General features: G+C 43.1%; 1 protein-coding gene across 1 annotated transcript in view; it reads right to left on the bottom strand.

The window, feature by feature from the left end:
- The window catches only part of LOC114046985 (disabled homolog 2-interacting protein-like), a 64050-nt gene extending 61179 nt beyond the window's left edge, over positions 1–2871 (bottom strand). The window contains exon 1 of the mRNA XM_027867628.1: positions 2509–2871. Coding sequence (XP_027723429.1) covers positions 2509–2785 — 277 coding nt within the window. The 5' untranslated portion in view covers positions 2786–2871. The remainder of the gene's footprint in view (positions 1–2508) is intronic.
- Between the last annotated feature and the right edge of the window lie 18111 nt (positions 2872–20982).

Genomic DNA, 20982 nt, shown 5'->3' with positions numbered 1-20982 from the left:
GTAATTTGGAACTACACCCAAAGAGCTATAAAACTGTGCTATAAAACCTTTGATCCAGTAATACCACTTCTAGGTCTGTATCCCAAAGAGATTAAAAAAGAAAAAGTCAAAAAGGCCTCAAAACTCAAGAGTTTGATTTCCTTACTCAGAGGAGCTAGCAAAGCCTTCTCTTGTGAAAGAATAAGAGTGCATCTCCAAAGTTTGATCTCAAGATTTTCCACGAATCCCTTACCAAAAAATATCTCTCCACTAGACTTGCCAGGGAGTCATCAGCCCTCCAACCTGGTCTAAAATTCATGAATATGTAGAATGTTTGTGAAACATAGAATGTTAGAACATAGAATGTCAGGCTATAGCAATAGCTCCCATTTACATGACTCTCACTAAAGTACATAAAACACTTTAGTCACAACACCTAGTGAGGGAAGTGATGGCAGGTATGATCATTCCCATGGGGCCCATAAAGAAACTGTAGCTCCAAGGACTTGAATGTCTTGATCAGAGTCACAAAGCTAGTAATATGAGAGCCAGGTCTCCTGACTCCATGACTTTATTGCGCCCTGTTGCCTCTATAACATGGAACATTAGAACACAGAATGTCAAAGCTAGAATAGACCTTCGAGATCACCTAAGACAACCAGAAAGGGGAAGAAACTTGCCCTCGGTCACATAGCCAGGCCAACACCAGAACTCCAGTATATTGATTCCCAGGCCAGCACTCTTTCCAGGGTACCCATTGTTATTCCCAGAGCTAATCCTAAAGCACAAACAATTTGAACCTTGTTCCCCATTCCAGGACCTCCTCCCCACCCCTCCACCCCCGCCTAAACACACACACACACACAACCTTTCTTCTTAGTTGGTCTCTCTGGCCCTTCTAGGTTATCTCCCTCCTCACTTAAGCCCCAGGAAAGGGAGGATCAACAACCCCCCCCACTCCCAGATAAATGTCTGAATCACACATGTGTTGAAGGAAAGGATCTTGTTACTGGAAAAAAGAAAGCTTGGTTCCCCCTCCTTTTTCCACTCCATCACCAGCTGTCCTCTAGCGTGAGAAAAAAAGTTTTCTCTTTTTAAGGATGCATGATAACCAGGAAGAAAAGATTCCCAAACTCCCAATTTTAGCAGCTCTGACTCAGAATTGAGAGGGGAGGAATAAAACAGAGGTACCTTGCCATCATTAATTCCCTTAAAGCCCTACCAGCCCCCTCCCCAAGGGCAGGGATGATTTGATGCCTCCCTGCAGCAGGGCCCTCCAGAAGTCAACATCTCTCTCTCTCTCTCTCTCTCTCTCTCTCTCTCTCTCTCTCTCTCTCTCTCACACACACACACACACACACACACACACACACACACACACACACACACACACGGTTAGGAATTAGGAATGACCTTATAATAGAGAATGTTAGAAAAGAAGATGTTAGGGCTAGAAATGACCTTTGTGGCCATCTACTCCAACTTTTTCATTCCTCAGATAAGAAACAGAAGTCAAATGGTGCTGTCAAGGTCCACCGAAAAGTGAATGGTAGAATCAGACTTTGATTCCCAGGTCAGCACTCTCTTTAGTTCACCTTACGTAGGCATTGCAGGTAGAATGTCACTAACAAGTATGCCTCTCTCCCCAAGGAAATGAGTCATCCAGGTTTTCCCTTGGTTACCCACTCCATGGTACTAAGGGGTAAAAGGTGATAGGAGTAAAGAAAAGAAAAATAAAAAACGGTAATCAAAACTGTGGGATCCCAGTAGCAAGAGGTGGTGAGATGACTCACCCTAAATTAGCTGTTCATCAACCACCCTGCCTTCTTTTCTGTTTCATAACACAGACCACTAAACTGAGGCCAAGAGAGGTTTTTAGCAATTTTGCCTCAGAGGTCACCAAGCAGCCAAGAATTCCAGATGTTGGGGTCCCCCTCCAGCCAGCTCTGAGTACCAGGAGTCCTAGAATTATAGAACTTTGGAGGTAGAAGAGATCATGCCCTATCCACTCATTTTTATAGCTGAGTAAACTGAGACTCAGAGTGGTTTTAAGTGATTTTCCCAAGTTTGTTCAATGAGTTGATTGCAGGTGCAATGTGGGCACAGTAAAAAGAACACTGGATTTGAAGTCAAAGCTCCTAATTTTAAAACCCAGCCCAGTTATTTATTATGGTATGCCTTTGGACAAGTCCCTTTAACTCTTCTTTGTCCATAAAAGAAAGGTGTTGGAGTGAATGTAACCTCAGGTCTCTTCTAATTCTAATTTTATGATTTGAACCCAGGTCTCCTGACTCTCAGCCCAGTGTTCTTCGAACTGTAATGTGTTGCAAACCCCCCCCCATCCTCACCAGACAGAGACCCATTGTGTTAGTCTGTTTTGAAGCAGCTGCTGATCAGATTCTGGGAAGCAGAGGGGGTCATTACAGGCAAAATGAAGACTGAGCCCTCCCCAAGAAGCGGGGTATGCTGAGGAGGGAGGGAGGTTTGTAGGATAGGGATGGCAAAGAAGCCAAGCTCCAGTTCTATTACCCCGGCTAGCTGGCCTGTTTCGGCTCCTGGACCGGCTCCTCTGTCTCTGCAGACGCGATCGCCTCAGCAGCCGGTAGTAGTAGGATGGTCTCCCAGCACTTTTCCTGCCGCCCGCCGACATACTGTTCCCCCTCCTAGAGAGCCCAGAGCTGCTGGCCCTGCTCCACAGCTGACCCCCAAGGGGGTAGGGGGACCCAGGCCAGCTCTTCAGGAGCCAGGGGCCAGAGGATGAGGAGGACAGAACCCTGAGCCCTGGGCACACGTCCAAGTCAGGCATCAAGGGCAACCTGAGAACCACACAGAGCTCTCGTTCTGCATCTCAGCCTCTCTGAGGTAGAGCTCCTGGACCTCCTGCTTGCTCAACTTAACTGCCCTGTTAAACTGTGGAAACAAATTCTTCCTCCAACGATAAGCCTGTTGGAGTTGTAAAGAGGAAGGCAGAGTTGGCATTGGCTCCCAGTTGAATGAGAAGGGGGGAGTAGGTAGCCGGAAAGTCAGTTCGGAAGAAATCCCGGACTGGATTATTGTGTTGGTTGAAACAATGAGTTTGGCCAAATGGGGCTCCCTTTGGAGTGATGCCCACAAGGGGAGGGGGAGGGGGAAGGGGGAGTTTTATGCCAGGGAGATGCTTGTTATGGTGTAGGAAGATTATTGGAAAACAGTTATCATCCTTCCCCTTCTCATCTTCCCTCCCCAAGAAAGATCCCTTCCAACTCCAAAATCCCCTAAGATTCTATAAACGTATGAATGGCACTCAGAAAAGAAGCATGATCTGTTAAAAAGAACAGTGCATTTGGGGTCAGATGGCCTAAGTCCGAATACTTGCTGTTCCTTACTAGCTGTGTGACTTTGGATAAGTCATCGCCTCTTATGAGGTCTCAGTTTCTTCACCTGTAAAAAGAGGGAAGTAGGAATAGCTGATATCTAGGGTCACTTTAGATCATCTGAGTCAAGAGTGGTACCCCATTTGATAGCCTCCAAATCCACCTGTTTAAAACCTGTCTCAAACTATCTGATAGTATGTAGCATAATGCTAACAAGAAGGCAGGATAGTGAGAGTGAACTGATTTTGGAAGGTCTATCCCCTCTCTGAGCAGGGGTTCTTAATTTGGAGTCAGTGAACTTTAAAAAAAAATTGATAACTGTAATTCAATATAATTGTTTTCCTTGTAATACTATGTGTTTTATGCATTTAACAATATTTTGAGATGGGATCCTTAGATTTCCCTAGACTGTCTGAGGGTCCCATGACACAGAATGATTTTTCTAGAGGGAGGCCAGGTAATCATCAATAACCAGGGTCCAAAGGCCGAGGATCAAACCCTGAGAAAGTTTGTCACATACACACTCCCACACATACACATACATATAAACCTTCAGAGTAGGAAAAACACTAGGTTTGAAGTCAGAGATTTGAGTTCAAACCTCGACTCCATTGCTTACTAGGTATGTGACCTTGGGCAAGTCACTGCCACTCTCCAGGTTTCACTTTCCTCCTCTGTGAAGCGAAGCAGTTGGACTAAATGATTGAAGGTCCCCTCCACTCTAAATCCTGTGATACTCTACACATGCATGAATACAGGTAGGTCTGAGGTCTTGAGGGAACCATGAAATGGGAAAATTTTCATTAGAAGTTGAGTGAACAAAGTGTCAGATAACACCAACCCCCACCCTCACACCCCAGGGACCTTTTTGTCCTACCTGTTCAGAGTGAGTAATGGCACACCCCACAGGGCAGGAAGTGGATCCAGAAATAAGGAAGCAAACATCCCAGCAAAGAAGGAAAGAGAGGATGGGGGCCACAGGCAAGCCGGATGGGACTTATTTTTCATCTTGGGATTTAGAGCATTCTCAACCTGCCTTAGCTATCATTCAGACTGATGGGTGGTAGACTAGGTGCCACTACAGATACCACACACACTCAGGTGAAGCGGTCTAAGAGCTAGAGGGGACCTGGGACGGGGAATGTTGGAGGCATAAGGAATCCTAGAACAAAGAATGCTAGAACATACACTGTCAGGGAGCCCTGGTAGAAGCCATCTAGTCCAGCTGTTTCACTGTAGAGAGGAAGAAACTGAGGTTCAGAAAGGTGGCAAATTCCTCATATATCAAGTAGAGATAACATTTGTACCAGGGGAATGGAAGAAGATAAACATTTATTAGGCACTTACAATGTACTGAGCCCTTTACAAATATCATTTCATTTGATCCCCTAACAAGACTATGAGATAGGTGCTATTATTATTCCCACTTTACAGTTGAGGAAACTGATGCAGACAGAGCTTAAGTGACCTGCCCAAAGTCACACAGCTAGTAAATGTTTGAAGCTGGATTTGAACTTAGGTCTTTCTGACTCCAGGTCCAGTGCTCTATCCACTCTGCAACCTAGCTGCCTCTACCTACCACCTATTTCTCAGGATAATTAAGGAAAAGCATTTTGTAAACCTTAAAGCAGTACAGAAATATAAGATTTTGTTATCACTGCTGTCCAAGGTCATAGAGGTGGCCAATGACAAAGCTGAGATTCAAACAGTTCTTCGGATCACCCTTTCAATTAGACTTAAGATATTCTAGTGCAGGAGTATTTAGGCTACAGCTCACTTCCATGGTAGAGCTGACACTAGAGAGGAAGTACAAGAAGAACAAAATCTTCTTGGTCTTTTGGAGGAAAGAGGGGACAGGAAGCTAGCCTCTAGATCTTCCAACAGTCCCAGAGGCTCAGAAAAGGGCACCTGCTCAGAGAAAGGATAAGATATATAGAGAAGTATATTGCTTCCACTCCAGGTAGACTAATCTATTTGTAAAATTAGGACCCATATGAGAAAATTACAGAGAGGTAGATTTCAGCTCAATAAGACAAAGAACTTCTTAACAAGTAATGCTTTCCTGCCACAGAATGGGTTGCTTTAAGGGTAATGAACTAACCATCAGTATCAGTATTCAAACACAGGCTAGATGACCACCTGTCAGACACACTGTAGAGAATACTCATGCTTAAAGTAAAGAGTTAGACTAGATCAGTGGTGTCAAATTCAAATACAAATGGGAGAAATGGCAACTAAAGATACATGACAATCTCTGCAGGCTGCACATTGACTTAGAAAACCATACGCCAACACGATCTGTGTTTTATTGTACTTTTATTTATTTTGTTATATATTTTCTAATCACATTTTAATCTGGTTCTGGCACTGGGGGCACCTCTGAACTAGATGGTCTCTGAGGTCCTTTCCAAGTTCAAAACTTCTTGATGGCAGGATAATGTGGCTGTTGGTGTTATATACTCAGCACCGGAACAGTGCTGGTCTATAGGAGGTACTTGGCAAAAGCTTGCTGGACTGTACTTAAGATTCTGATGGTTATTCCAATAGACAATAATAAAACAACATAGCAAAAGAAAAAAAAGGAAAGGGGGGGTCTTTAAAAGAATCTAAAGTAGAACAATTTATCACCCCGTTCATGCCTATATAATTCACATTTTTTGAAAAAAAAATACTACCTATCCTCAAATTTCTGACATGATAGTTGTTTTTATTCCAATATAATATTCTCAAGTTAATAAGCAGGATAACTGAAACCTGAACCCAGTTCTCTTAACTTAATCTTGATCTTGTTTGCACTGTACTTTTCTGGTTATAATGGAAAAACTCCTTCTCTGTCACCTTCAGTGGCCAAGCAGCCTTTGAGTTCTGCTCATTGTTCCTTTGAAAATTACTAAAATCCATGCCTTTTATTCCACTCCCATGGTTGCTATTGTCATCCCTTTACTCCTGGACTATTACAGTATTCTCTCACTGCCCTCCTAACCCAAGGATTTTCCCACTCCAATCCATCCTTGAGAAGATGGCAGGGTATTATTCTAAAAGTAGTGTTTTCATATTATTCCTGAGTAAAAAGAGTGACAACAGGAGGAGTGCTATTTCTAGGATACTTTAAGGTTTACCAAATATGTTATTCACTACAATCCTATGAAGTAAGCAACACAAGTATTGTTGTTGTTCTGTCATTTCAGTCACGTCAAACTCTTTACGACCCCATTTGGGGTTTTCTTGGTAAAGATGCTGGAGTGGTTTGCCGTTTCCTTCTGTAGATCCTTTTATACATAAGTAAACTGAGGTAAACAGGGCGAAGTGACTTGTCCAGGGTCACACAGCTACTAAGTATCTGATGCCAGATTTGAACTCAGGAAGATGAGTCTTCCTGACTTCAGGTCCAGTACTCTATCCACTGAGCTGTCTAGCTGTCCACAAGTATTATTATCCTCATTTTAAAGATAAAGAAACTGAAGCTCAAAGAGGCTACACCTTGACTAGGCTCACCCTCAACCCTGAGCATTCTAAGGTTGGTGATCTTTCCTCACTTGTCCTCACTTTAATGACACTTCATTGCCTGACAAATAAAGGTCAAATTCCTTAGCCCTCCACAACTTGACCTTTTCCAACCTTGTTGTCCTCTATTCCCTTTCACACACTGTACCTGCTGGTCAAACTAAGCAACACATGCCATGCTCATTCTCATCATCTCATTCTCATCATACCTATTTGCTACTCACGTTCCTGAGGATTCTCTTCCCTGTGTCTTCCCATATTCTACCCATCCTTTAAGGCCATGCTCTAGTCACACATATCCTTTTATGAAGTCTGCTCTTACTACCCCAAGATCACAGTGAGCGTTCTCCCCTCGGGTTTCGTACACTTCTCACCTGTGCTCCTCATCGGGCATTCAGCATACTTTCTGGATAGGGTTGGCTATCTGAGTTACATATAAAGCCATTCTCACCTGATAGTCTCTGATCTCCTTCAGAGCAGGGAATCTTCTTTTGTATTTCTCTGCCTCCCACCCCACCCAGCATAGAACTGGGAACACTGGATTATGAAATCAAAAGATTATGAGACAGAAAAGACTCTAGAAAATTTTCTAGTCAAAATTCTTCATTTTTACATATGAGGAAAGTGAGGGTCAAAGCTGAAGTGATTTATTCAAGATCCCACAGCTATTAAGTTACAGAGCTGGGATTCAAAACTAGGTGTCCTGATTATAAATCCAGTCCAATATACCAGCTGCCTTTCTTTACAAGTACTCAGTTGATGTTTATTGAATTGAATGGAACTAAAATTTCTCTTGCCACATAAGAACTTCATCCTGGCTTCTGAGTAACCTGGAAGGAGGGTTTCCGGGGGAGTTTCCACTGGGCCCTGACACTGAGAGCTCATGAGGTGGCCTTCAGTCTGGCCAGGCCTGAGAATACTCCAGATTCCAGACCCTGGGCAATATTCCAGGCCAGGTTTTACAGTCCCTTCTCCTGCCTGTCAGTGAGAAGAGGGGCAGGACATGACAAGGTCAGGTCAGGCTGAGGAGATCACAGTTGGATGGCAGACAACTCTCCCTGTACCCTGACTCCTCTATATTCATCCCTTTTCCCACTTCCCAGGTAGAGAGGGCAACATCCCTAAGTCCTAGAATCCCCAAACAAAAAATGATCACACATTTAGAGTTGAAACAAAGCTAAGAGCTTATATAGTCCAACTCCCTCATTTTATGGATGAGGAAGCTGCAGACACCCTAAAGGAGAACACTGAAACCCTAACAGGGAATCGGCTTGAAAGCTATCCAAAATAGTCCACTTTGTTGGGCTTCTTCCCTCCATGTCTTCTGAGGGCCATCAGGCAGTAAGGCAAGAGGGGCACTGAAAAGAGCTTTTAGCATCCTCTCTACTCATCCATAGAGAACTGCATAATTACCACTTTGTTCCTTGGGGTTTTACATTGTCCTCTCCTTGAAAACTCATCATTCTCCTTCTCTTCTAGGAGGGGTCATAAGTTCATAGGATATAGGGCTGGAATCCCCTTCATTTAGCAGATGAGGAAACCGGCACAGAGAGATTATGTGACTTACCCAAAGTTACATAGCTAAGAAGTAGCCAATCTAGGACTCAGAAACCCTTCTATTAGCACTGCAAGAAACTTTAGATCCCATCAAGTCCAACCCTCCCATTTTACAAGTGAGGAAACTTGGGACCAGGAAAAGTAGAGTGACTTCCTCGTGATCACAGAGGTAATAAGTAGCAGAGATAGAATTCTAGCCTGGATCACTTGATACCGTATTCAACAGTCTTTCCACACATCACTCTGCCTTTCTTTGAGGAAAAAGAAAACACTATACAAATGTGCCCTGCCTTTCCCGTTGTGTCCAATGACTGGACCAGCCAGTTGCTCTGGATTTATCAGAAACAATCTGCATGCCCTCAAAACCCAATTATTTCCATGTGAATTATCCACAGCCCATTTCGAACACCAGGTCCATCTCTTCCTCCTCTCCCAGACAGGAAGAATAGCCAGAATGAAGCAGGGTAGAAAGAGAGGGAGGAAAGGGGGCCCAATGCCCCAGAGCAAAAGGTAATTGGGAAGAATAGAGAAGAAATATCTCAGAACTGTTTTTCCTGAGGGAGAGAACAGCTCTAGTGTAATTCTCCTGTTCTCCCTGAGGGGGCTGGGTTTGGGACAAGGGAGACCCTGGTACCGAATCATATAGTAAAAGGGGCACTATGAAAGGGGGAGCCCCCTTCCAGGAGAGAAGCAGAAGTTCTCTGAAAAGACACAGGTTTTCCCTCTTCTCCTTCCTGAAGAATTAGAAAAGCAAACATCTGGCAATAATTCAGTAAAAAGGAACCAGCCCTTTCTTCCCCACCCAACCCCCCTCTCCCTATTCTGCTCCCTGCCTCCCCAAGCCTTAGCTCTTTTATGTCCCCAACAGCTTCACAGTTTTCACACAACACAGACCATACAGCTAGCAGGGACCTTAGAAGTCATTTGATAGAGAAGTTGAGTGACTTGTCCCAAATCATATAGCAAGTTATTCAAAAGAGCCAAAGTCCATGGACCTGCCCAACATAATAGGTGTCTGGAAAAGTTTGAACATCACAAGGTTCCTGATGATGAGGAGAAGCCCCAAGCCAGGCAGATGAAGGGGAAACAACTACACAGATCCTCTGTCCCCGTCTAAACAAAAGAGGCCAAAGCAGACCAGCAGGGAGGTTCAGGTTACTGTTGGGGGCCCAGAGAGACAGCTAGTCTGGGTCTGCAAGGCACACTGAACAGCTTCCTGAATCTTGGAATGAGGAGGGGCCCTGGCCCAGACTCTGCTGCCCCAGGACATTGATGGGGGATGGGAATGAGGATAGGTAACAGGGAATGTGAAGGTTGGGGGAGTCTGAGCCAGCACTATTTCTGGCTCCAGACTACCAAAGTAACATTACCTTTCATATTAGAGGTAAAAGACATGATTTCCCCAATAGAAAACTTCTGACTATATTTCTCCTTTAATACCTCCTTACTTCAAAGATCTGTAATTTCATTGGCTACTCCTTCCACTAATGCATGCCCTCTGTACCTTAAGTAAGGTGTCTTCATGAGTTTCTACAACAAAAAATAATTCATCCTGCAATGGACAACCAAATGATGATGCTGTCTCTCCAAACTTTGCTAGACTAGTGCTAGGATAATAATACACACTCCACTGCTAGGCCCAGATGAAAATAGACCTGCCAGAGCCTGCACTGTGCTAGTAGAAGACAACCTGACGATCACATGCACACTACAAGGAGGCATCCGAAGAGGACTTCCCTAAAATAATTTAACATCATTTCAATTCCACAAACATTTCTGAGTACCAGTTATGTGCAGGGTCCTAGAGTGACTTGCCACCAGGACCAAGAGGAATATGACTCAGTTTCCTGCCTCTTGTAACTTTTCATGGAAGATGGGAGGCAACTTGGTGTGGCAGAAGCAGCATCTCATTTGGAAGTCTGGTGATTTCTATCCCTATCCTGGCCCCGAGGCTTCAATGCAGTTTGGTTCAACAAGCACTGAAGGATCTACAACGTGCCAGGCACTGTGGGAGGTACTAGGGATTCAAAAACAGACAGCCCCTCCCTTTGAGGATTTACATTTCACTCAGGAAATAATGATGATAATGAATGATGATTAATGATGATGGCTAGCATTAAAATAGTACCTTAAAGTTTGCCAAGTCCCTTACACCTGTTAACTCATTTGGTCTTCACAACAACCCTCTTGAGGTAGGTACTTTATTACTCCATTTTACAGATGAGGAAATTGAAGCTCACAGAGGTTATATGATTTGCCCAAGGATAGGAGGAAGGGAACAAACACTTATCAAGTGCCTACCTTGTGCTAGGCACTGTACTAAGTACTTTACAATATTATTTCATTTGATCCTCACAACTACCCTGTGAGGTAAGTGCTATTATTATCCTCATTTTGCAATAGAAGAAACTGAAGCAGATTAAGGTTAAATGTCTTGCCTAGAGTCACACAGACAGAGTCTGAGGTCATATTTGAACTCGGGTCTTTCTGACTTGAAGTCCCATATGCTAAACTGTGCATACATCACCTAGCAACCTTCTAACACAGATGCAGATAAGTATGAGGTATATATAAAATAAATACTAAGGGTTTTGGTGGGTTTTTTTTCTTTTTGTTTTTGGTGGAGGTAGTACTATAGTATGAATGGTAGAACTGACCAAGATTTGACAACTGATTGGATACAGGGAATAAATGGAGAGTGAAGAAACAAGAATGATTCTTATATTGCAAACTTGGGCAACTGGAAGAATGGAGGAGACCTTGACAGATATAGTGATGTCAAGAACCAGGATTTGAATTCAGGTGTTTGTACCCTAAGAGTAGTGGGCTTCCCATCATATCATCAATCTGAAGGACTGATTATCTGATAGTCTCCTGCCCTTCATTATCAAATGAAATAATATTTGCAAAGCACTTGGCATGGTGCTTGGCACATGGCAGGCACATAATAAATGATTGTTCCCTTCCTCTCATTGACCAATAGGATTTAAGGCTCTAGTACCTCTGACTTTGTGCTGCTAAATGTAGCCTAGTCGAAGAATGCTGTCTTGAAAGCCAGATGCCAGTTGTTCTTATCCAAGATAAAAGATGTGTTTTCTAGGCATGGCAAAAGGGAAGGGAAAGCTATGAGTAAGGGAAAAGCCTTAGTGGATATAATGTGATGGGCTGGGAACAGGTGGGCAGAGCAGCTTATATGCATGATCTAAGTAACTAGGAGGCAAGAGAGGGACGCAGAAAGAGGAAAAAGAGAGCTCTAAACATAATCTTCACCAGCTTCTCAAATTTCATATAATTCTAGAGCAGAGAAGGATCTTAAAGGTTATCAAGTCTACTGTAATAAATTTATCCTTTCTACAATGTCCCCCAGCAAGAGGTCATTTAGACCCTTTTTGAATACTTCCAGTAAAAAGGAAAATCATCAATGAGACAGCCTGTTCCACTGATGAACATCTAGTATCATTGGTTATTTTCTTATTTAGCTGAAATCTGCCTTCTGGTCACTTTCCCCATCTTAGCCCCAGCTTCTATCTGGAATTAAAGGCTGGACCAAATCATATTGCCACAGTTGAAGAATTAGTTAGAACTGATCTCTGTGGCAAGAGCCCAGCACTGGGCATAATGCCCAAAGATGGCCAAGATAGTAGATCCTGGACTTGTTTAAATGATGATGGAAAAAATACTAAAGGGGATATCACCTTCCCCAGTAACAAGGGGACTAGCCAGGCCTCAGTAATCGGCTTGGAGAAGTGCACAGAACAGATAATCTCATAGAAAAGATTGTTCCTTCCTTGGAAATAAGGAAGGAGACAAAAGAAATTAATTAGGCCTTTAAAGTGACAGCTTCACAGCCCCTTTCCTTAACCGCTTCAGTCCAACCTTCCTCTTTGGGTAGTGACTTTTCTCCCACTTTCTCCCTCACTCACTAAAAAAGAAATTAACCTCCACCACCTCTTCAGCCTGGTTGTAGCCAATTAAGTGCCTAATCCACATAACAGAAAATCATATATGAATTTACTAAGATATCTGAGGCAATCCCATATAGCCAACAGTTGCCCTTGCTGGCCCCTGCACAAGACACCACATCTCCCAACTCTGGGCATTCTTACTATTTCCCATGCCTAGAATGGTCTCCCTTCTCATCTCTACCTCCAGCCTTCCCAGGCTCCCTTCAAGTTCCAGTTAAAATCCTACCTTTTACAAGAAACCTTTCCTGATCCCCCTTTAATGCTAGTTCCTTGAATATATTCCTTGAATATCCCCAATTTATCCTGCATATATTTTGTTTGTAAACTATTGTTTTAATCCTGTCTCTCCCCTTAAACCATGTGGTTGTTGAGAAAAGAGATTATCTTTCATCTTTCTTTGTAACCCCAGCTCCTTAGCACAGTGCCTGACACGTAGTAGGCACTTAATGAATGCTTACTAACTGACTTAGTGGCAGCACAATCTATTGCAAAAAGCAGGAGTTAGCACTACCTCTACTACTATTTTGAGTCCTAAGGGCAACCTCTTTAGGCCACAAGCCCCTAAATGGAAAAGAGGGGCTCATTAACTAAGAGATCCCTTCCAACTCTGAGATCTATGATTATATATGTACCTTGCCTTCTCCCCAGCAACCCAAGGCAGCATACAGGCAAGCCTATGGCCTTGGCCAGGACTATTCCCTAAGGCCTTAACACCTGTTTCTGTCTCCTCCTGCCCCTAACCATAAGGTGCACGTCCCAGCCAACACAGTGGAGCTTGACCTCAAGACTGCTGGCTCTTGCCTTGTTTCTTTCTCCAGTATCAACAAACCAGAAGCATTCCTTCCAAAATACCCATCTTCCCTCTCAGCCTCCATTACCCCGCTTCCAAAAGCGGGGCATTGCATAGGGTTCAGTTACAAAGCTTGGTTGTGCATCCTCAGTCCCCTCTCTTTCCAGGCTTCTATTTTGAACCACCCCTCCCCCTGCGTCATTTGGTTTTTTTTTTTGTAATCTTGAGGCCAAATGTAGTCAACTGTGACAGACATTTATCCTTGTCCATCTCAACAGGATCCTGTAAGAAAGATGTAGCTATAGATGGTTATGAACCTAAATAGCTGGACAGAAGGGTCTCTGAGTAAAACTTTAAAACTCTGAATTCCAATATACAGAGATATTAGAGATTAGTGTGCACCTCCCTACTTTATGCAATGATCACACACAGATGCTGTTTGAACACTTCCGGGGGATAGGGTACTCACTCTCTCTCAAGGCAGCCCATTCTACTATTGGTCAGGTCAAATTGTTACAAAGTTTTTTCTTACACAGAGCTGAATTCCCATACTCTGTAACTCCTACTCATTGGTCCTAGGTCTGCCCTCAGAACCAAGCAGGATAAGTCTGATCTTTCTTTGCCCATGGGAAACCTTTAATTACTTGAAGACAGTGATTGTGTCCCCAATCAATAGCCTTTTATTCAGGCTAAAGAGCCCTGGTTCTTTCAACTGATCCCGCATATGATCATGTCCTTGGTTGGACAGAGCAAGACTCTGTTAATTTCTCCTGGTTCCCGCAAATATTGCCACTGATCTATCTACCCAAAGCAAGGAAATTCAAACTGAGGGCCAAAGAGAATATAGTAGACACTGCCTGGCAGCAAGGTGAGAAGTATATTCTGGGGGCCAGAGAAGTCCAAGTTCTTGGATATTAATAGCAGAAATAGAAGTCAGACAAAGGTCTAGACAAGTTCTTACTCACCTCAATATGAGTCAATGGTGCTATATTGAGAGATACATAGTATCTAAAACGATGGTAGCTACAGTGTCATGTGGCCCTGCCCTAATCACACCACATGGAGTATTGTGTTTAGGACTGGATTCCACATTTTAGGAAGCATGTTGATATATTGGATTGTATCCAAAGAAAGGCAGCCAGAATGTTAAAGGGCCTTGAGACCATACCACATGAGGATTAATTGAAGGAACTTGGATGTCTAGGCTGCAGAAGAGAAAACTGATGGGGATCTAAGAGCTACCTTCAATATCTGAAGGGTTGACATGGGGAAGAAAAACTAGATCTGTTCTGCTTGGACTCAAAGGGCAGAACTAGGAGCAGTGGGTGGGAGGTATAGAGAAGTAGATGCCAGTCCAATGTAAAATGCAATTTCCTGACAATGAGAGCTATTAAAAAGTAGAACGGGCTGCCTCGAAAACCAATGAATCCCCCATGGCTAAGGATATTCCAGAGAAACGTGGAAGAAGGGGGGAACTTCGACTCAGATAGGAATTGAACTAAAGATCACAAAGTCCAGTTCGCCACCTCATGCAAGACTCTTCTGTGCAGCACCCCACATAAGTGGGCATCCAGCCTGGGTATGAACACTTATGGCAAAGAGGTGCTCATTAACTAAGAGATCTCTTCCAACTCCTGAGATCTATAATTATAAATGTACCTTGCATTCTTCCTAGCAACTCAAGGCAGCATCCAGGGAAGCCTGTGGGCTCGGTCAGGACTGTCCCCTAAGGTTTTAGCACCTGTTTCTGTACTTCTTCCCCTGCCCCCATCTGCATGTCCCAGCCAACACAGTGGAGCTTGACCTCAAGACTGCTGGCTTTTGCCTTGTTTCTTTCTCCAAAACAACAAGCCAGAAGCATTCCATCCATAATGCCCATCTTCCCTCTCAGCCTTTGTTACCCAGTTTCCAAAAGTACGGCATTGCATATGATTCAATTACAAAGTTTGGTTGTGTATCCCCAGTTCCCTCTCTTTCCAGGCTTCTTCCTTGAACTACCCTTCCCTCTTCATCTTTTTTTTTTTAATCTTGAGGCCAAATGTAGTCATCTGTGAACAATTATGGGCTGGCACCAGTCAGGCTATGGAGAGAAAGGAAATGCTTGTTTCTTGCTGAAATGCACTGCTTTACAAACTGGGGAGATGGGTAACAACTCCTCCAGGACTCTGCCATAACTTCTTAATGCCAGCTAGGTCTAGGCCTAGCTTGAGAAAGTCCCTTACCTCGCCAGGCCTTATCAATTGCCTTATCTGTAAAACAAGGAGTTTGGGCTTGATGACTACTAGGGTTCCTTCTCATTTTAACATTCTATGTTCTAAAGTTCCTTCTAGTTCTTAGTTTTTACATCTGGCAAGGTCCACGAATTCTATGACAGATCAATCAACAAACATCTATCATGCACCTGTGTTAGCTAGTCTTGTGCTAGCCATTGGAAAAAGATACAAAGAAATATGAATTTACAATGTATTTAGGGAGAAAAAGATACACAGGAAGACGTAATAGTTAACAGTACATGTTTGTATGATGCATTTCCAATGGGAAGTATAGAAAGTATTTGGTAGCAAAAACTGCAAAGTGGCTATCCATCAGCTGAGAAATGTCTGAACAAACTGTGACATATGTATGTACTGTTATATTACTACACTACATAAAATGATAAACGTGAAGAATTCAGAGAAACTAGGGAAGACTTGTGTAAAGTGATGCAGAGTGAAGTAAACAGCAACAGAAAAACAATATACACAAATACTACAAGGAACATAATTGGGAAAAAAAAAAACACTCAAATGAAATTGAACACTCTAACTAAAATGACTAATCACAGCCCCAGGGAAGAGATAAGGAAATATACTTCCCTCCTTTCCAAGGAGAGGGGAGAACTATGGGTGTAACTATGTTATATAAACAGAACCTCCAGGGTACCAATTGGTTTTGCTTAATTTATTTTCTTTGTTATAAGGGATGACTTACTGGGTATATTTGAAAATGAATGGATTGTAAAAACAAAGGGCATCAATAAAATATTCATTAAAAAAAAGACAGTATTTTGTGTGAAACATAGGGAGAGCTGGAGTGGTATGGAACTGGAGTTGGGTCTGGAAAGATAGACTTAGAGGAGGGGGAAAAACATTTTAAGTGCGAGGATGGTGTGAACAAAGGCAGGAAGGTAGGAATTAATCTAGGATATTTGGGAAACAATGAATCATAATAGTGGCTCATTTCTACAGTGCTTTATAGCTTTAAAAAGCACTTTTCTCACAGTAATTCCATAACAAAGATATTTCAAACATTACCATCTCTATTTTACAGATGAAGATACTAAGGCTCAGAGAAGTCAGTGAATAACCAATTTGGCAGAAATTATGTTAGAAAGACAGGAATATATGATTTAAAGCTGGAAGGAGCCTAAGTGAGCACCTATTTCAAACCCCTCATTTTATTATTTGGGGGATGAGGTATTGAGAGAATGAAGCCTAGAAAAATGGAATACCTTGCTCAGGCCCCATAGCTAGTATACAGCACTGCTGGGATTCTAACTCAGTAGAAATTTCAAATACAATATGGTGTTCTTCTATGGTAGGGCTAGAAGAGGAAAGGTTTTGAAATGCCACACTAAGGCTAGAGAGAATCAAGGTTGAAATTCAGCTATTGGGCTAAACTATAATTTGCTCTTCTGTGATGGGAGAAAACTATAATTAAGAATGAGCAGAACCCAAGTTGGATAATAGGTATTAGAGAGAACAAGGGTGAGGAAGCTGGTAACAAAGAAGCCCAGAAGTGGGGTACTGAGAAACAGAATTGGTGAGTGCTTTCCAATTCCTCCTTGAGCAGCCTAGATTATCCCCCAGAATCTCCTAGATGGAAGGACTGTTCCTTTACAGAGGCTTAGCCCCTATTAAGATGAGGAAAACAGGGCAGCATCAATTACATGGAACTAAAAAGGACATTAACCTTTTAAGCATTTTGTAGACCCTGCTCACCTCCACCTTCATTGGGTACGTAGGGAAGCTGAGCACAGAACTCTCAGAATGACTAAGAGGAAGGCAAGTCAACACCAAATTAATAGTAGCTTGCTGCCAGGGAATAGTGGGATCTCAAGAAAATAAATAAAAGGTGATCATCACCTTTCAGAAGCATCGAGGCATCAACCTCACTCCACCCCTTACTCTTTCCACTGAGTAGGATGATAAAGCTGCCTTGATCCAGAGTTGGGTCTATTTAAGTGATGTTATGGGCTTTTCCCTTAGTCATTCACATGAAGATCTCCAGAAACCACCGAAGAAGCAGCCAGGAGAAGATAAAACTACATAAGGGAGTATAATCATTAAATTTCTGTATTTGAAGGTGTGCCCCAGGAAAGAGGATCAAACTTACTCAAGGTATAGTAAGAACAGCCCTGGATTCACAATCAATAGACCTGGGTTCAAATTCTACTTAGCTCCCTGTGTGATCTCCAGAGCAGATCATTTGACTTCCCTTGGCCTCAATTTCCTAATCTGTAAAATGAGAGAGCTGTACTAGATAACATCTAAGGGCGTCCCTTTCATCTCTAAATCTGCCATTCCATAATCATCTGTGCAAAGATCAACTTAAGTTGGGAGAAGGAGCTACAGGGAGGCAGAGTCAGCTCTGTGTAAAGAAAAACCTTGTAAAAGTGATGCCCTGCAATGAGAAACTCTTTAGGGAGATAGTAAATTCCCTGTCATTGGGAATCCTAAGTACCCAGGGTAAGAGGAAGAGATCTAAGAGCCAAGTCAAATAACCTTGGAGTCTCCAGATTGAAGGAAAAGAAAGTGGTTTTTGACTGGATCTGGGGGCCAGAGAGACTGTGATAAACTCCCATATAATAGTATTAAAACTGGATTCAGAAAGCTCTGGATTAACCATCTTTGTACTGCACTTGCCCTATTCCAAATAAAAGCAAGAACAATATTTAGAGTATTAGGGTAACAAATCTAGACTCCCCAGGGGGCATACCAATCCCTGGACACTTTCTACACAGCGGGTGGGAGAAGAAGGGATGTTATTGATTTGCCCTTCTGAAGTCACAGCAGCACAACCTTTCTCATAGCATTACAGCTCAATTTTTGAGCCTTAGCAGAGACAGACAAGGTGGGGATATGGGGGCAGGGAGTCTTCATTTATGACCCCTACCAGAACTCTCTCCATTAGTTAGAAATAAAAAAAAAAATCAAATATCAGAGCTGAAAAGGGCTTTAGAACAGAAACTGTTTGAACACAAAACATAGAATATTAGAGTTGGGAGGAATCTGAGAAATCATCTAGTCCAATGTGGGAAACTCAGGGCTGGTTAGCTTCAGTGACTTATTAATATTAGGGCTGGCATCTGAACTCTGTAATTCAAACTCCAAGTCCAACCACAACACTTTTAACTATACCTGAATGATTTGCTGATTTGCTATTTAAAAAAAAGAGAGAAGGAAATAAGCATTTATATAGCACCTACTATGTGCCAGACATTGTGCTAAGTGCTTTTACAAATATCTCATTTGAAATAAACTGAATAGTTAACACCTAGCTCAAAAAACACCCCATACTCCACACCCCACATATACCTCAGAGAGTGGGAACAATAGATAATTTCTCTCAGGCCCATGTTCTCTCCTCTTCCCCTCCCCCACTACTCCTGGGTTTCATCTGGAAAAGTCACACAGCAATAGGAAGGGCTTGAGTGGGCCACATTCCTCAGCCTGTTGAAACAGGAAACAGCCAAAGCTCTTAGCTCAAAACTGAAGAAAAACAAACAGAGAGGGTCTCCTGGCCTGCCCATTGCCCCTCCGGCTGGGCCCCACGTGGCCCTGCTTCTGTGACTGACCTCAAGGCTTCTACTGGGGTTTGGCAGGCAGGGAGATTAATGATTCACACATTGCCCAGGCTGGAGAATCTGTGGCCTGGAATAGGGCCACAGCTAAACCTGAAGCGAAAAGACGGCTGGGGAGAGCAAGGGGGAGGTGGAGGCTGCAGAGATGTTCAACATCGGTTGATTGAGGCCTTGGTCACACTCAAGGTCTAGATCATAGGATCATAGATTGTTAAAGTCAGAGGAAACCTCAAAAATTACACAGTTCAACTTCTCCACTCTTGTTTTACATAAGGAATTGGACAGCCAAAGAGAGGATTTGACTTTCCAGTGTCATACACAGAGTTAATGACAGAGCTATACAGTAAAAGCAATCACAGAAGGAAAGAATATTGCATTTTATTCATTGCTATTATATGCCAGGACTGTGCCTAACACTAAGGACATAAATACAAGTGGAAAGACAGTCCCTGTTCTCAAGGAACTTATATTCTAATAGAAGTAGAGAACATGTAACAAGGAACTGAAAAGCATGGGGGGAGGAATGGGGGAGAGGGGGAGACATGAAAGTGCCCTGCACTGGAAGACATGATTATAAGCCAGAATGGCTGAACCACCAGGGCCTTTCCCCAAAATGGAGACTCTAGGAGGATCTCACTAAACAATACTTTCCTGTAATTTTTCTCCATTAATGCCAATTCTCCCCTTTGGGGACAAAAGGACAAGTTTAATCCTTCTTCTTCATGACAATTCTTTAGACATCTGTGGACAGCTAGTCCTTGAGGGAACTGCAACCTAAAAATCTGAAAAATCGTTTAATTCCAAAATATTCTAATTTTGGGAACACTGAGGATAATTAGGGTCATAGGATAAATAGAGCAAATCCCTAGGGTATGACTAACCCAAAGGGACTACTAATAAGACAAAACAAGCAGAAATTCTGGAAAACAGACATCTTGTTAGGGCTGTCTACCTCACGCCCCAAGCTCCCTGACCTTTCCACACACACATATGGACACACATTCTCATAGTAACTAAAGGCCCTACCAATATCCCTTAAAACCCATCCCAGCAGATGCCTTGGGTGCAAAAGAATGAGCATGGAACTGAGAATAAAGGGACCTGGCTACTCACCCAGGCTTTGCCACTAAAACAGCAGGGAGATCCCATGGAGCCCTGTGTAACTGTGTAGCCCTGGGCTGGTCACTTCACCTTTCTGGGCCTCCATCTCCTCAATTGTAAAATGAGGGGCTTAGACTAGACAATTTCTAAGTTTCCTTCCAGCTCTAACACTCCATGAATACTCCTCTGATGTGCTAAGTTGGTCCCACTTGCAATCAGCTTCATTGTATTTTGCTCCCAATCTTAGAGGATTCCCCTCAGAGGGAATGTGGCTAAGGACTTGTTCTGGGCTTCTCGTCTCCTTTCTGCACCCAGACAACATGGCCCTGGGTCCTCAAACCCCAATGCCTATTATACCTCACATTCACCCAGGGAAGTCTCCAGGCCCCTCACACTCCCTAGGGATTTCCCCTTGTCCCACATACTTCACCCTCCCTTCAAAGACTACCCTGAACCCATACCCAGCCTCTACAGGGACAACCCTAGGCGCCAAACCTCCTGGGCATTGCCACCTCTGATTTAAAACCTCCTCTGAAAAATGAACAAAAGCATGGAGATGCTGCCGATGCATGGAAGCAGCAGGTGTTTCCCCAGTGGGCTAAAGGCTGCTAAGAATAGTCTTAGGCCCCACAGTCAATGACATGGTATGTATAGATCTGACCAGAATCTTTAGAAATGGAGAGGAGCTAAGGAAGACAATTGATATCTTGGATGGCATTCCTTTCTCCAGACTTGGTGTGAGGAATAGAGCAAGGAAGGGGTGCACACTGGTTAAAGTGGCTGAATTTTTCAGCTTTGGGCCAAGCCCTACTAAGAATCTATTTCTCTCTTCCTTCCTCTCCTCACCAAGAATTTGACCCCGGAAAGTCTTCCTTTCATTCAGCTACCACA

This window comes from Vombatus ursinus, unplaced genomic scaffold, assembly GCF_900497805.2.
Source record: "Vombatus ursinus unplaced genomic scaffold, bare-nosed wombat genome assembly UNPS02014786.1, whole genome shotgun sequence".
In the NCBI taxonomy this organism is placed as follows: domain Eukaryota; kingdom Metazoa; phylum Chordata; class Mammalia; order Diprotodontia; family Vombatidae; genus Vombatus; species Vombatus ursinus.
This window is presented reverse-complemented; position numbering and strand designations above follow the sequence as displayed.